General features: G+C 34.6%; 1 protein-coding gene across 1 annotated transcript in view; it reads right to left on the minus strand.

Annotated features, from left to right (window-relative positions):
* The window catches only part of si:dkeyp-114g9.1 (uncharacterized protein LOC555399 homolog), a 39,330-nt gene that overhangs the window by 4,046 nt on the left and 17,907 nt on the right, over positions 1-17,377 (minus strand). Inside the window, exons 5-8 of the mRNA XM_056480626.1 lie at positions 14,999-15,256; positions 12,848-12,939; positions 10,831-11,012; positions 4,352-4,521 (exon numbers count right to left, since the gene is read on the minus strand). Of these exons, the coding sequence (XP_056336601.1) occupies positions 4,352-4,521; positions 10,831-11,012; positions 12,848-12,939; positions 14,999-15,256 (702 nt within the window). The remainder of the gene's footprint in view (positions 1-4,351; positions 4,522-10,830; positions 11,013-12,847; positions 12,940-14,998; positions 15,257-17,377) is intronic.

The raw sequence follows: 17,377 nt of genomic DNA on the forward strand, positions 1-17,377 counted from the left end.
GATTTGATTATAAACTGAAGATCAATGTGCGAAATAGCCTACTGTAACGTCTGCAATTAAATAAAATAAATAAATAAATGCAACATATATGAACATACAGACCCTTACGTTGTCTGATAGGTTTCCAATTACAGAAAAACTACACACAGCATACATTTAGGCCTTATTTTGTTTCAAAAACACTACACAACAGTCAGTGCAATCCTCTTATCTTTATCTTTAATCTTCACCAGCACATGTAACCTCTATTATGAACTGGGAATGACGGAATTACTTTCTAACAGTCCAAAAAGTGATGTCAATAGTTAAACATGGCAGTTTGTTCATCTTTTAGGTTGCTGAAAGAATCATTTGCTCCTTTGCTTTTTTCCGGCTTCATTCTCACTTTTGTGTTTTGGAAAGGACCGAATGTCAGAAGCACTTCAATAACGTTATTATCCTCAGCTCAAGAAGTTCGTTATTTCAAATCTAGACGCGCGGCAAGCACACACGACAAAGTGAAACCACTCACGTTTTAGACGGCATTGTAAACAACTGCGGGGCACAGGGTAGATTCTGCTCTTCGTCTTGGCTTTGTGGCTGTTCAATAAGACGACGACAATGTTTGTTTAAGCTCAGGTTGACCATGGCTCGTTAATATATGTACTATGGTGTAATCCCTCGACTGTGTATTTAAAAAAAAGTCACCTTGTTTTTATCCTTCTGCTTGTGTACGCGCTGGTGACACGTCTCTGTAAACCAATAGCGTTCAGCTGCGTGCTAGATACCCTTTCGAAAATGTACGGTTTGCTTTTTGGTACCTTTTGACAGTGAAAACGGCCATAAAAGCGTACCGAATCATACCACACCACTCAGTGGAAATGGGCCATAAGCGAGACATGCAAAATGTGCAGGGCCAACGCGATCTGAAGATAACCAGACGACAGGCAATATGACACACTTAACCAGCTAGCCGGAACGATTCTGACCACTGTAGCCTAATGGCTGACCGTCGGTTTGGTGCATCTCGGCATGATGAACTTAATTACAATATTGAGTTACTCCCCAAAAAAGTAACTAGTTGCCTTAAGTTATTTTGTATAATGGTAAGCAAAGCGCTACATTACTTTTGATTTACTTTTGTGTTAGTTTTTTGCCTGGCCGAGGCTTGATCTCTTTTAAAACCTGCAGGGGTTTTTCCCCTAATTTTTCTAAAATACAGTGCATTGTTAATTGCAGAGCTCCTCTATAACCTACACATAAATGTTTTAAACTTAGGATTATATTATCTTCTGAGAACTTCCTGACCACAGAGTTATACATGCTGCATATACGGATTATTGAAAATTGAAAAAGCAACGTATTTGGTACTTTTTTACTTTGTCTTATTAGTCAAGTAAATTCACTGTCCATGGAGACAATCTGCTTTTCTTCCATGTGCTCAAAATAATAAACACATTCTCTCATTGATTGTGCGATTCAACGAGCTTTAAAAAAATAAATAGCTGAATTAATGTAATTAAAATAAAAAGTAACTCGCAATACATTTTTAAAAAACTCTAACTCATATAATATACATGCATAAACGCGGGTTCTAGCATCTGTTCCACACTAGATACGATGGAAGAAACGGTCTTGTTTATAGCTCTGCGAAATAAGTATAAGCAGGGAAGGGTTCAGTCTAGATTTACCCGCACGCAGTTTACGTAATGGCATGATCCTGATGTGTGTGTGTGTTTTTGAAGATGTAGCCTTTGCCTGTGTGCGCACTGGTGTTGTTGGAGAGAATAAAGTTGTTCTATGTGTAGCCCGCAGTGAGTGTATTAATAGCGACAAAAAGCAAAAGTTACAACACGAAGTTCGCCTAACTTTAAAATTATATTGATGCAGAGGAGGTGGGAAAGGGCCGTCATCGCAGCTTGCGCTTATGGTTTATATGCTGTATGATGTCCTCCACCATTCAGAGGGCTGTGTGAGAGAGATCTTAGGTCTGACCACGACTGACCACTTTCCTCAATGTTTCCTCTGTTGTTGTGGTTTACCGTGTCGGAATCTCCACACACGCTCTTCCTTCTACATCATTAAACCGCGGAGAAGCACCACATTGTCACAAGTTTAATGATGATCAGAACAGAACGCCTCAATAAATCTGATCTGCCTGTTTACATGACAGTCGCATTGTCACATATCCGATTTATATCTGATTTATTTCCACATATGAAGGAGACCTGAAACCGATCGCTGAATATCCGAATGCATGCGTTTTTTTCATGTTTACACGGTTATAGAACAGAACCGATCTGTGTTACATATGAACAAAGAAAATCAGAATTGGGTCACATTTAACTGGCAGTGTAAACGGGACCTTAAACTTAACAGTACACAAGCAAGAAGTGCTAAAAGTTAACTGATTTTGTCTGTCTGTTTGACAATTTGACAAGCTCTGGGCGAGTGGGCGTAACCACCGTAAACTTGATTTTCAAGACAGCCTCGCCGCAGTGCAGCCAATCACCAGCATTTGATCCAGACACGTTAAGGATGCAGGTTTTGCAGCTCACTGACCTGGACCAGATTATACCCTAGGGTATGGAAATTTGGTACCGAACGGAAATGATTTTTTCGATACTCTATAGTATTGAGACCATTCGGTCGGTGCTTAAAAAGTATCAAACTCGATACCCAGCCCTAGTCTTTACATTTCAAATTCATTGCTCAGCAACATGGACACCTCTAAATAGTGTTAAAAGTGTCACATACTGTATTTATAAGGTATAATTCACCCAAAAATGTCATAATGTAATAATGTATTCACGACTGCAAAAATCACATGAGCTGACAAACTGTTTGTTTACCACCAAGAGGACGTGCACATGCCAATGATGTCTAAATTAGTGAACAGAACCTGCATAGGATGTGAATAACAGGTAATAAAGTTGTAAATAACGTTCAGTTTTTTGCACAGGAGCCGTGCAGGAACTGATTTGCATGCATGTTTTTTTTTTCCTCAGAGTGACAGCAGCCATGACATGAGCCGCATTCAGCAGTGAAAGTGAAACCAAAAGCGTCCACATCTAAATTACCATATCACATTTTAGAGTTATGATTACAACAAGCATTTGATATGTTTTTCTTTTATAGCGAACACAAAGTGTTGTGCATGAAAATAAATGTTTCCTGGGTCAGTATATTTTCTTGTCTTTAATACGTGTTTTTAAAATGTGCTTTATAAATAAATATTGTATTGTAATGCAAATGTTCGGTTTCAGGTTTGAAGCTACTTTAAAAAAAAAAAAAAAAAAAAAAAAAAAGTACAATGTGTCTAAAACAATCTCAACATTAACCCTTGTGTTGAACTGTTGTATTAAAAAAAATTATAATAAAATCACATGTGATTTTTTTCTCGCATTCAGGAAAATTGCACTTTTGCTTGTGCAATATTTCGGAGCTATATCAGATCTTAAAATAAAACTCAAAAAGAGGACTTTTGTTATTGCTCTCATAACTCGATTCATAGGCTTATTCTAAATTCATAGTATCAGTTCACATATTGTTAAAGATGCTGCATGTATGTTTTTGACTCCTCTAAAGCATAAAAATACCATATGTTTGCAGATGTTTAAGAACCATGCCAAGTAAACAATCTTGTTTATCTGAAAAACAATGCTGAAATTAGATATTCTGCTTTGAAAATGTCTGTTACATGCGGAACGTCTGTCTTTGGCATTGGGCGGGTTCAATCTTAGTCAAGACTTGCTTCAAGATTATTGGTTTACCTCTGCGGAGTCTAGTTACATGAACAGCAAATGCCATGTTCTTTCCTATGTTTTTTAGTACCATTTATGAAGTTATTATGAAGCATGCTGGATTGTGTTTTTTAATACTTTTGTAAGTGATTTGTCTCTATTTGTTTGTTGTATCATGAAATTATACTACCCTAATCTTATTGCCCCTGGTGGGATTAATAAAGTTGTTAAACTTAAATGAGCAAACAGTATACCCAATTATATTTCAGCACCCCGGGTTACCCTGGTGGAAATCATTCATTCAGTCAGGAAGGCTCTCAAAGTGCGTGTCGGCGACCAAAATGCAACCTCCGGTAAACAGTAGCAGACTCCGAAATGAGACACAGATTCAGAGTTCCACATGAGGAGGTTATAAATTAGCAAATTACTAACATAAATATTAGGAGAGCAGGTTACATTGTATTCACCCTGCTGCTGGTGTTGTCAATCTGACAACCTGCGCTTGCGTTAGTTTTGAACCAGGTGTGCAATACCTAGTTCAACCACTGGGTGTTAAACTTGCACAGTGCACCTTTAAATCATTACAACATTATCAATCAATCTAGAAATAGATCATTAATTGATCCTACCTTGGGAGATCTTTGTGTCAAACTCCAGCAGCGTGTAGAGCGATTCAGGCAGTAACTGTCGAGCCCAAGTGTTTTCCTCCTGGTAAATCCAATCCCGGATCAACCGCTTCCTCCGCAAGAAACCTTGTACATGATCCAGATACACAGAATTTCCAGAGACCAGATACAGCCTTAAAAAAAACAAGGTAAAATACCATTAAATGCAAGAGCAGAAGCACAACTCCACAAGGCAATACACATGTCTGATTGTACGTTTATTCATTAGCCTGTGTAATAAGACAAGCTTTATTAATAAGCCACAATGAGAATTAAAAACAAAAAGTAATAGCTTTTGCAGCAAAGTAATTTTTCAAGCACTTCTGAACAACGAGGCATTAGTTTTCACTGTCTCCAGAGATTTGCTGCTGTATAATGAGTGTTACAGCTTTAAACAAAAGACGGTGGAGGAAAAGATGCTCATGAAAAGACAAAACACAAGCTTGGCCGTATACATAAAGTTTGAATATTAGATAAATCTAAACATTAGCTGAGCAGGACTGATGGTTTTATTAAAGGTTGCACAATGTTGGAAAAAATTATATTTATTTTTCTCTGATAAATATTGCGATATAAATAGTTTCATGCTCTATTTGATGATTTTAACAGTATTCAGTATGCAAAAAATGCTTTTCTTACTTTGTCTCATTTCTAGTCTGAATATCTGAAAACATTTCTTAGAGCAAGTAAAAACATTGTTTTATTTTAAAATTCAGATGAAATTAGGCAAAATTAAGAGTTGTCCCTTAAAAAAAAAAAAAAAAAAAAAAAAAAAAAAAAAAACATTATCTGCCAGTGTCGCAAGTTAAATAATCTTGTTTTCGCTTTGAAATGTAGATATTTGAATTTTGTGGGTTAAATCATATAAATTGTATCATATATCATATAATAATCATATGAAAATATCATATTTGCATGCGAATGAACAACTCAGTGGAGAGATTATATAGTAGGAAAGAGCCACACGACTGGAACATTTTTATTTTGCTCAAAAATCACTCAAAAGAAAATAAGACAATTTAACAACATTGATTAAAATACTCAAACTGACAAAACAGGGAAACCAATTAAACATAGTAAACTGAACACCTTAAATTACTTATAAGAACAAAACAAAAACTAAAAAGGAATTTTTTAAAATTAATAAATCTGAAAATAATAACTCAAGACAAAGAGGTAAAACAAATACACAAAATATAAACCATCAAAATAAAACCATAAATAAGGGAAGACTAAACAAAAAACATTAACTCAACATTGTACAAGTATAACAAATATAAAATAATCAAACCTAGCACACATAGCACCAGGCCTGCCTCAGTCCATGCTAAATCTACGCCCCTGCTTTTTAGCAGGAGAGTATGAGTGGTTATTTGAGTTACTTTTTTTTCAGACCATTCTTTGTAAACCCTAGAGATGGTTGTGCGTGAATCTCAGAAGATCAGCAATTTCTGAAATACTTAGACCAGCCTGTCTGGCACCAACAACCATGCCACGTTTAAAGTCACTTAAATCCCCTTTCTTCCCCATTCTGATGCTCGGTTTGAACTGCAGCAGATCGTCTTGACAATGTCTACATGCCTAAATGCATCAAGTTGCTGCCATGTGATTGGCTGATTAGAAATGTGTGTTAAGCAGTTGGAAAGGTGTACCTAATAAAGTGGCCGATGAGTGCATTCGAATGTTTTTAAATGTTAATTTTCCTTCTGACACTTTGCTGAATATCTCATTGAGTGAGTTTAAAATAGTAAAAGAGATTAATAATTGATTATAAATAACAATATTAAACACTAAAAACAAACAAAATAACAAAATAAATAACTACTAAACAATAGGAAAATGAAATGGGTACAAATAAACCAAATCAATATAACATACAATATCCTATGTATTGAAAATACACTATTAAAATATACCATATTAGACTTTATATACCCAAGACTATATACTCACACACAGACACTCCTATGAGCAAATTTAATTGTCAAGTATCAGCATCAATGCCCATCTAAAAGCAACAACACAGAGTCTCTCTGTATCTTCAAGTGAGCACTTTCAGCACTCTGATTAGATCGGCTCATGTCATGGACTTCTTTCACTGATCTGATGCTGAGGATCAGACTTTACACTCAGAGTTCAGTTGAGTTGCTTTGAGATCAGTCACCGTACTCTTCAAAGACATCCAGCAGTGTTTGTGCATCTCCAACCTCCAGCCACTGCCGGCCGTGTGTTTGAAGCTGCCAGCGGTGCTCCAACCTCCAGCCACTGCTCTCAACAAGCTTCAAAGCCAGAGCTCAAGCTTTTACCTCCAGTCTTTAGTGGAAACGACAGCAATTTAAGAGGAGAAGCAACGTTTTATAGCCTGAATGGCAGAACTTGAAAAAGCGAGACTCCTTTGGGTTGCAGCAAATTACTGCATCAATAAACTAACCTGATAACTGTGATTGGAGGAATCCAAGAGGAAAATAACACATCAGTTCAAAATGAGCTTTGAAAAGCTGTGACTTTTAGCATGATTTGACCGATGGATGGCTGAAGAAAAAATAAATAAATAAATAAATTAAGCCATTGCATTCATTCATTCATGTATTCCTTTATTTTCCTTTGGCTTAGTCCCTATTCATCAGAGGTCGCCACAGTGGAATGAACAGCCAACTATACCAGCATATGTTTTACACAGCGAATGCCTTTTAAGCTGCAATGCAGTACTGGGAAACACCCATACACATGCAGACATACACTACGGGTAATTTAGTTAATTCAATTCATCTATACTTTGTCTATGTCTTTAGGCTGTGAAGGAAAACTGACGCCAACACGAGGAGAACATGCAAACTCCACACAGAAATACCAACTGACCCAACTTGAACAAGCAACCTTCTTGCTGTGAGGCAACAGTGCTAACCACTGAACCACCATGCCACCCGCTATATTTATTCATTTGATTTTTCTCTGATTATACCGATTTAAATGTTATCCGCTCATTGAATTTATTTTATTTGTATTTATTTCTAATCTAGTTTGTGTTTAATGCCATGCCAGCTTCTATAGCTGTTTCCATGATGAGAAAATGCATAAAGAAATTATATTATATGACTTTTTTTATTACGAACTCAAACTGTATTTGGTAAACGGTATTAAAATCTCTCGAAAAGAATAAGTGGAATTTATTACTAACCAAAATTTGCCAACTTTATGTATGCTTCTATAATTTTCCCTCAACACTGTTACATATATATTACAATTTAAAGTCTCAAGAAAAAATAGATACATTTGATGTTTAGTTACCTTTTAAGGAAATGAATGTGAAAGCATCATGTGTCATTTTGGAGTTTTATTAGTATGTTTAAGCCCAAGTTATCTAGGCTTAACATCTTAATATACAACTTTATTACACAAAATGACAAATGTATGTAATGCATACACAACTGGGATTGAGCGACTTTAGATTTTATAAAGTCAATGTTTATGTTATTGGAGTCAACTAGTTCCTGGTGACGTCATCAATAAAACAAGAAGCAAATGTTTTGCAACACATCACAATTTGCCATTTATTAGCAGGAAAAGATATACATGCTGTTTGACAGCTCATAACCTATTGCAAAAACAATGCAACATTACCAATAACTAATTTAAGTGGAAAACAAATGCATCATCAAAAATTAAATTAAATTAATAACGCAACATTTGCACTGGCTAATTTTAGTGCAAAATAATTGCAGTCAACACATTGATCATGGCTTGTACTAAGAATGTGACAATAACAAATAAATAACGTAATAACGTGAATTCATGGCAAGTTAATTCATAATAACATAACGCACAAATGACAAAGGCTATAAGCTGACTCTGTCAAGGGCAGATTTTACCGTTAAGATAAAGTGTTAAAAGTTGCTCAATCTTATTCAATTCAGGCATTTTTCACAGTTACTGGGTCATCTTAGTTATCAGAAGTCTCCTCTCACTGCATGCACCTTCACCGTGTTCACCTGATATTTACACATGATTTTTGCTTCACGGTTTCTGCGCACTTCACAGTTCATTCACAAAACATATCAGCGTCTACGCATCAGAAGACAACAGCCAATCACATAACTTTTCCAGTGTCACGTTAACGTGATTGGCTAGCATTAAGACATCTGCATGGTGCAATCTAACTGGTGACACCTCTTTGACGATTTAAAGTTCACTCAAAGTTCATGTGAATCACTGACACGGACATGAGAAAAACATTTAAATTAATTTCAGTAATCCAAGGGCAGTTTCATTGTGTAAAACTGCCATGAAGTTCAGACAGAGAGAGAAAAAAAACTAAACAAAACAAAAAAAACAGGTGATCTCCAACGCGACTAGTCGACATCAATCAAAAAGCATCACGCCAGAGCATTAAAGTCAACCAGTCTGTGCAACCCCTAATACGTAATGATTGGTACTGAATTCGAGGGCCGTGCGATTAATTAAAATCGTATAGAAATCTTGATTTGAACATGCACGATTTCTAAATCACCTAACAGTACGATTCTTTTCCCAACTGACATTTCTCCCACAGTATGTTATTTGAACCAATAATCTCGCACTCTGGTTAGGCACGCTGCGTTAATCAGGTCATTTGTAAGACCTGTCAGTCACTTATATCTAAAAGCGCATGGAAAGTGTGAGCGCGTCGCTTCCTTCAGCATTTTCAACAGGCTTTGCACTTACGCACCTTTTGTGCTCCTTTTGCATCAGAAAATGACAAGCTAACAAAACACTGCTGCAGTTCTGATACAAGTTTTATTTATAGAAAAAACTTGAAAGCACTGCATTGTTTGGGTGTTCTGTGTTTGTCTGAGGTAATTAGTCTACCGAAATGTGTATATTCCTTAAAAAGTATGAAGCTGATCAGTCAGCTCTGGTTACGTGACTCGCAGTGCAGCATTCTGAGAAGTTCTCAACTAGGTGCACCTGGAATATGTGAGCGCATCATTCCCAATATACGCACAAGCCACGTGCCTCCATTGGAAATAACAAATTTGTGCACGCAAAAGACATGATACTGTATGTAAACAGCATGTTTCACGGCAGAGTCACAAGGAAGTCTATGATCCTTGCAAGGCAAAACAATCTGTGACCACAGAAAAGTACACACAACTACTTCTGATATGTAGTCAAGCAGAACATCAGAGCTTTCCCTGAGTTTGACTGCACGCACACACACAGCCTATTTATTTTGCCATAGGTCTGTCCTAGTGACTGTTTACCAAGTTGTTGTTTTTTTTTTTTTGCCTTATGTCTGTTATTGAAACACAGGGTTTCTGCAGATATCAATGTCAAATTTAAGACTTTAAGACCATTTAGTATTAAATTTAGGACCTATAACACAATATCAAAAACACGCATGAAAAGAAAATGCGCAAAAAAAAAAAAACAAAAAACACAATTTGCAGTAAATTTATTCAAATTGAACTAAAGACAGATTAGATGCGTCATCAAACTACAGAAAAATCAAACAAACATCTTAAGGCTGATTGATACTTCTGCCTGTCGCTGCATCGCGCACCTCACGAAACGGACGAGGCTTTTATACTTGACGCGTTCGCTATTGAGATATTCTTTTAAATGACAGGGGGCGGTCAAAAGAAACTGATTATCTGTCTGATTTTACTGTCAGAGAAGTAAAAAGTTTCTGGAATTAGGTCATATCATAAATATCATTGAAGATTTTTAAACTAATTGTTTTTTATTATTTTTATAATTTATTATAATGATTTTTATAACCATACAAGATTTTTTTTTAAATCAAACTTTGATGCATTACTTGCTTTTGTTTATATCTCAGACAGTTCTACCTATAAAAGTTAATATTAAATGACAGCAGGACATGGGTTGCTCTACAATTATATATTGTATTATGACAAGAATAAAAGCAACAAAAAAAAATAAAATAAAATTAATAAATAAATAAAAAAGTACACTTACTAAATATACTGACGTATTGTTTTTTGTTTTTTGCTCACTCAACAATTCACACATTACTCTCTGGCTATTTTTTGTCCTTACTTATAAGCTGAAAAATGCAATAATGGTCCAACATTCCGGACCATAATGATTAATAAAGCCTAGAAATTGGGCATCAGTATATTGTAAACTAATAGGTTCATATTTTCCTTTCCAGTTATCAAAGACATAATTTGTTACTTAATTTTAGTTTGTAATATGTAAATTGTTTTAAATTCAAAATTGTACAATTTTGTTTTGTTAGTTTAGTGGCCAATTCGTACAAACTTTCGCACAAGTTCAGTTATAAATGTCCGTGGCATCAATCCCCACCCCTAAACCTAACCATCATTGGAAGATGACTAAATATTACTAAAATGAATGAGATCGTACAAATAAGCCACTAAATCAAAAAGTTACAAACTGGCGTGAGATAGTGTTGTAATATCAGATGAATGAGTACTGACTTGTAGTAAGGGAGCGTCTCGATCATCTTCCAGTTGACGTAGTTTGCTGCGGTCTCCTCCAGTGTGCAGACGCGGCTCATCTGGACTTTAGCCACATGCCAGAAGCGCTCGTGCTCGATCAGAGTCTCCTGCATCTCTCGCCTCAGCAGAAGATACACTCCCTCCAGTGTGTCTTCATAAACCTGCCAATGTCACAGAAAACTAAACATTACAACTGAACGGACCTTTAACCATAGCCAGAGCAAAGAATAAAGGGATAAGCCTAAATATAAAATAAAAAAAACACAACAACGCAGTATTCCAAAAAAAAAAAAAAAAAAAAAAAAAAAAAAAAAAAAAGATAATGTAGATCTGTTTCCTATTGCATAATTAAATATACTCACGACTTGCATTTGCATACTAATGGCTAAATAAATGTTTTACCAAAAAAAACTAAAATAAATAAAAAAATATATAATTATAATAATAAAATAAAATTAATTAACATTTTGTAAATAAATTATAAAAAACTAAAATTACAAAAATAATTAAATGAATAAAATGAATTTTAAAAATGTAATTAAACAAATTCATTTAAAGAAATAAATATTAAAAAATGTATTAAGAAATAAAATTTATTAAAAATGAATTAATCAACTAATTAAAAAATAAAAATACATTAAAAAAATGATTTATTTAAAAATAATTTTAAAATGAATTTGAATTTTAAAAAAATTGATTAAAAATATTTTTAAAAATTAAAATCTAAGAAAAAATATCTAAAAATAAATTTAAAAATAAAATAAATGAATAAAAAGAATTTTAAAAATTATGTATGATAAATATTATTAAATATAATATTATAAATATATTATTATTATTATTATTATGATGCATTTTTGAAAAGCTATGAAAATATTTAATTATTTTTAACTATACTAACTTTGCTCTTAAATGTGCAAAAGGAAACAGACCTAAATTAATATTGAATTAAAAAGTCATTCTAAAATGTATAAATGGCAACACAAATAAAATTGACAGATTTTGCAAACACGTTATTCTAACTGGCTTCCAAACAAACATCTATAAGGCAACAGACTCACATTTGCATATTCATGAAGTGTGAAAAAACAACACTAAGTAACTTCATCTAACAATGCATGTACTGTATTAATGCAAAACCCACACTTCAGTTAATGGACTGAGTTTCATTTCATAGATTTTATGCTGGCGAAATTAAAAATGCACATTTAATGTCTCACTGTTCGTTTCTGTGTCCTTGCATGGTCACATGCGTGTAGTAATGCAGTGCATAACTCTGAATTGTATGCTCAGACGTGCAGTGTAATTGACTGGGACATGCACCGATACGTCTATAATCCATTTAGGCAGCCATTAGACAGGAGCGTCTGCTCACGCCGTGACCTGTGAAATTATTTTCACTGGTTAATGAAATGCAGAAGATGAGCAACGCTGAAATATTTAAGATCACGTCCTCGGAGGATGATATTCGCCTTTTTTGAGATGGTAAAGAGAGATGTAGGCTGTACTGGAACAGGGGACAATTGTATGCATGTGTGTAAAGAGAATTCAGTCCCTCCCAAGACGGCATGTTTAAAGGGGACATATTATGGCCCTTTTTCTTAAGATGTAAAATCTGATGTTCAAAAAAGTTCAAAATTAATAATACATCTGATTTATTAATTACAGCTTGTCAAATTGACTTATTTGATGATACCCTGTGAAGAAGCAAAATCTAAGTGCTGCTATTTTTTTCGTCTTTCTCATGCTTCCAGAAAAACGCTTACCAAAACAAACTTACTGGGTTGTCCTTTTCCCCATTTTCTGGGTTGGTAGATGCACCAGGGACCCGATTATAGCAGTTAAACAGATTTTCATGACATGGCCTCTTTAAATGTATTCAAACATCACAATGCACACCAGGGACAGAGGACTTGGTGACAAAAGTAGTGAATAATTCATATTCGCTTTATAAGGAAATATAGTTCGGCTGCCTGCATGAGTCTCATAGACGTACCTTTCTTCGCTTCAGTCGGCCCCAGTCGCGGCCCAAGATCCAGGCCACGAGAGACTTGCACATAGAGAAGTAGTTTCCAACCGTCTGAATCCCTGATGGTGAGAAACAAGTACAGTCAGAGCATGAAATGATATTCCCCAAGACCGAAGCAGTAACATTTGATCTACAGACAGTTTTCTTGCCAGAGGATTGGTTCAGTTCCTCAAGAGAGAGAGAGCAGAACATGAGACTGACAGGAAAAAAAAAAAACACTACAACACAATCTGAAACAGCAGACTGCTGGACTCCAACAGGACCTAAAGACAAAGCCCAGTCTATCTTCAGTCAACATCTGGCAAATGCAAATAATTAAATGTATTAGTGAATAAATGTGGTCTATTCAATTAAAAATATTAGAAGCATGACGACATGGCAAATACATGATAATTAATTTAATTGTTAAAAATGAATATCACTGCATCAATTTAAATAATAAATTTGACATAATATTTATCTGATGCTATGTAATAACTTTATATATACACAATATTTTAATAATAATAATATTATCATCAATTACTCAGTTAGTTTTGATTAATTATATTATTTAATTGATGTCATCACCGAATGTGGCGCAGTAGGTAGTGCTGTCGCCTCACAGCATGAAGGTTGCTGGTTCGAGCCTTGGCTAGGTCAGTTAGCATTTCTGTGTGAAGTTTGCATGTTCTCCCTGCGTTCGCATGGGTTTCCTCCAGGTGCTCCGCTTTCCCCCACAGTCCAAAGATATGTGGTACAGGTGAAGTGGGTAGGCTAAATTGCCCGTAGTGTATGAGTGTGTATGGATGTTTCCCAGGGATGGGCTGCGGCTGGAAGGGCATCCGCTGCATAAAACATATGCTCGATAAGTTGGTGTTTCAATCCGCTGTGGTGACCCCAGATTAATATAGGGACTAAACCGAAAAGAAAATGAATGAATGATATCATAATCATCCATATTTGATTCTATTAATTATTATTATTATTATTAATAAAATAATCATCACCATCATCATAATCCATATAATTAGATTAGATGAATGATTATTGAGGCATGTGATTAGCAGAGGACAAAAAGAAAAGAAAACAAGGAGGATAATAACAAAAATGTAAAAAAGTGTGCACAACCACACGCATATGAAACTATTTCTTAAACATGCATATTGTCAGTGGCTTCCTCATACGCGCACATTATAAAACTACACAATAACATTATATTAAATACATAGCAGCCTAGTAGGTCTACAATAATATCCGGACTAAAGCAGTTGCTGCTCCTTATGCACAATAATAAACAATGAAGGAGCAAACGTCTGCTTTGATGATGATAAATCTCACTTCGACCCTCTCTCAGGGGTCGCCCCATTGAACTCAGAAAAATGGAAAATCTGGATTTTTATAAATTTGTCCCTATATAAAATTTACACTGAAGAATCACATTCCTGATTATTATTATTATTATTATTATTCATATTCACGACCATCATTATCATCAGATTAATTATTATTATTATTATTATTATTATTGTTGTTATTAAGCTAAACTCTATTTTTAAACATTGTTATCTTATGACTACATTCAATACAAACAAAACTCACAAAATAAAATTGTTATTCTGTAATTACCACATCTATAAATAAAACATTGTATTATATTTAAATCAAACACCTCAACAAGCCTTTAAAACGATGAATACTAATATTTTTTATATTTTATAAAATACTAAAAAAAAAAAAAAAAAAAAAAAATCACAGAGCAACAATATTTGCTATCATACATAGTGTTAGTTTTATTTAATAGCATACACATATTAGAATACTACTATTAACACTTATTACCTCTAAAATTAATCTATTACATCTATAAGAATATTGTCATTGTGTTATTGTCGTTACTAATAACATACATAGTTAAAACAATGCTAATTTTATAGTTTGTTATGGACACAAGTATCATTTATAATTATTACTTTTTAATTATTATTATTATTGTTATTATTATTATTATTATTATTATTATTAAATGGCAGCAGTGTCAGAGCTGGGGTAAGTTATTTGGTAATATTTGAAAAGATTAAAATTAAGAATAATCACAATACATTAATAAATTGATTTAATTTTCAGCAGACAACTCACCCAGACTCTCATCTCCCCTAGCCAATCGTCCTCTCCAGTAGTCTTTGGTGATGGGGTGCAGGGAGGCCAGGTATCTCACATCACACAGGGTCTCTCCCCAGGTGGACACCTTTCTCTTGCTGTGCTTCTTCCACTGCAGGAAAATGGATCGCAGCTGCTTGTTGTATGGAGTGGGCTGGCGAAACAACCAGTATGTGAAGAGCCACTGGAACCTGCACTGGACGTACTGATGGTACATGGACTCCAGCTCTGTGTGCTCTAAAATCAGCACAGGAAATCAGTCAATTTCAACAATACTGCAGATCAAAAGCCAGTAAAAGTCATTAAAATATTAAGAATTTATAAAAATAAATGCACTATATTTAAGGTGCACCCCTTCTTGTATTTCTCATTTGCAAGTTGTTTTGGACAAAAGTGTCTGCTAAATGAGTTTGTATTGTGTTGTTAAATGAATGGACGTCCTTATGATATTTTTTTTGGTAACAAACATGTGATCAGAATTATTTGAAATTGAGTACCCGTAATAAATATTGAATCCCAATTCAATACTCGTTTTCCCAGAATTTGTTACATTAGGTTATCAAAAAAAAAATCAATCTAATTTATATGCAAACAACTACACAAGCTGTGTAACAAAGAAAGTCAAACATAATATTTGCAGGAGTATCATCATTAGTGTTGTAATGGATCACAAATGTCACGGTATGGTTTTTAGTCACGGATCGGACCATTTTTCGGATCGGCCAAAAAGGAAGGAGACAAAATGTCATTTGCTTTGCATTCATTACAAAAACAGCACCGCAAGAAACTTTTGGTTTTAGCAAACAGAACTTACAACCTGTAATTTTATTACAAATAAAAAAAAGAAATCATCAGCTGAATAAAAATTAATTGCAAAATATTCAGTACTGTAAAAAAATTCACTGTTACCACTACTGTTCCTGATGACGCTAAATGTAGAAATCAAACACTATAATTTGTACAACCCATATTTATTTTGTCTCATTTTCAGGAAATGATTCAGATATTAGGCAATGCGGTGGGTAGCACGTTCGCCTCACAGCAAGAAGGTCGCTGGTTCGAGCCTCGGCTGGGTCAGTTGGCGCTTCTGTGTGGAGTTTGCATGTTCTCCCCGTGTTCGCATGGGTTTCCTCCGGGTGCTTTGGTTTCCCCCACAGTCCAAAGACATGTGGTATAGGTGAATTGGGTAGGCTAAATTGTCCGTAGTGTATGTGTGTGAATGAGCGTGTGTGGAGGTTTCCTAGTGATGGGTTGCGACTGGAAGGGCATCCGCTGCGTAAAAACATATGCTGGATAAGTTGGCGGTTCATTCTGCTGTGGCAACCCTGGATTAATAAAGGGACTAAGCCGAAAAGAAAAATTAATGAATGATTCAGATATTCACTCATAAAACTAATCATTTTTAAAGAATTATTCAGTGGCATATTTTTGTGGGCCCCTATTGATTAAATAATGTAACTGCTATCTACAACTTTCATTTTTGACATCAAGGTAAATGCATATGATAGGGATTATAATCTTTACCATAAACATCAGTGGCTTTATCTAAACTATAAACGGTTATCCCAGTACTTCTATGACTGTTTGTAACTTCATAACTAACTGGAATGACTAAAGACTGAATCTCTTTCTTGATTTTTGTGTTTTTCAAACACAGATTTGAATGCAGCGATTTGAAGGATTAATAAGCATATTCAAATCACAGTCGTGTATAATTTATCTTTTAATGATTAATCATGTAGGTTACACAATACATTAAGGCAGACTAAACAAAGTGACAGAAAACACCTTTAATAACCTAAGAAACCCACCACATCCCGAATAACCCACCACAACTTCCCCCATCTTTTTATTTTACAGGAAACCCTGAATGCTTTCATACATGTGATTTAAATGATGTGAGAGGCGATCTCTCCGTGATCAGTACAAATTTAGTATTATCTACAAGTTAAAAAAAATATTAATCCATAGGGCACGTGTGTTCTGAAAGAATCACGGATCAACTGTGATTCGTTACACCCCTAATCATCATACAAACAAATTAAATATAATTTCTCTTATTTACTCTTATTTTTTTATGGTGTTGCGTGAAGATATTCCTGTGCCATCACTGATGGATATCTCACTGATGGAAGTGATGTATTACAATTAAACACATTTTTAAACATAATAGTTTTAATAAAAAAATTATCCCAATTTCTTTTTAACGGAGAAAAGATTCAACACATTTCTAAACATAATAGTTTTAATAATTCATTTCTAACAACTGATTTATTTTATCTTTGCCATGATGACAGTAAATAATAATTAACTAGATATTTTTCAAGACACTTCTATACAGCTTATAGTGACATTTAA

The sequence above is a fragment of the Danio aesculapii genome, chromosome 20, assembly GCF_903798145.1.
Source record: "Danio aesculapii chromosome 20, fDanAes4.1, whole genome shotgun sequence".
In the NCBI taxonomy this organism is placed as follows: Eukaryota; Metazoa; Chordata; class Actinopteri; order Cypriniformes; family Danionidae; genus Danio; species Danio aesculapii.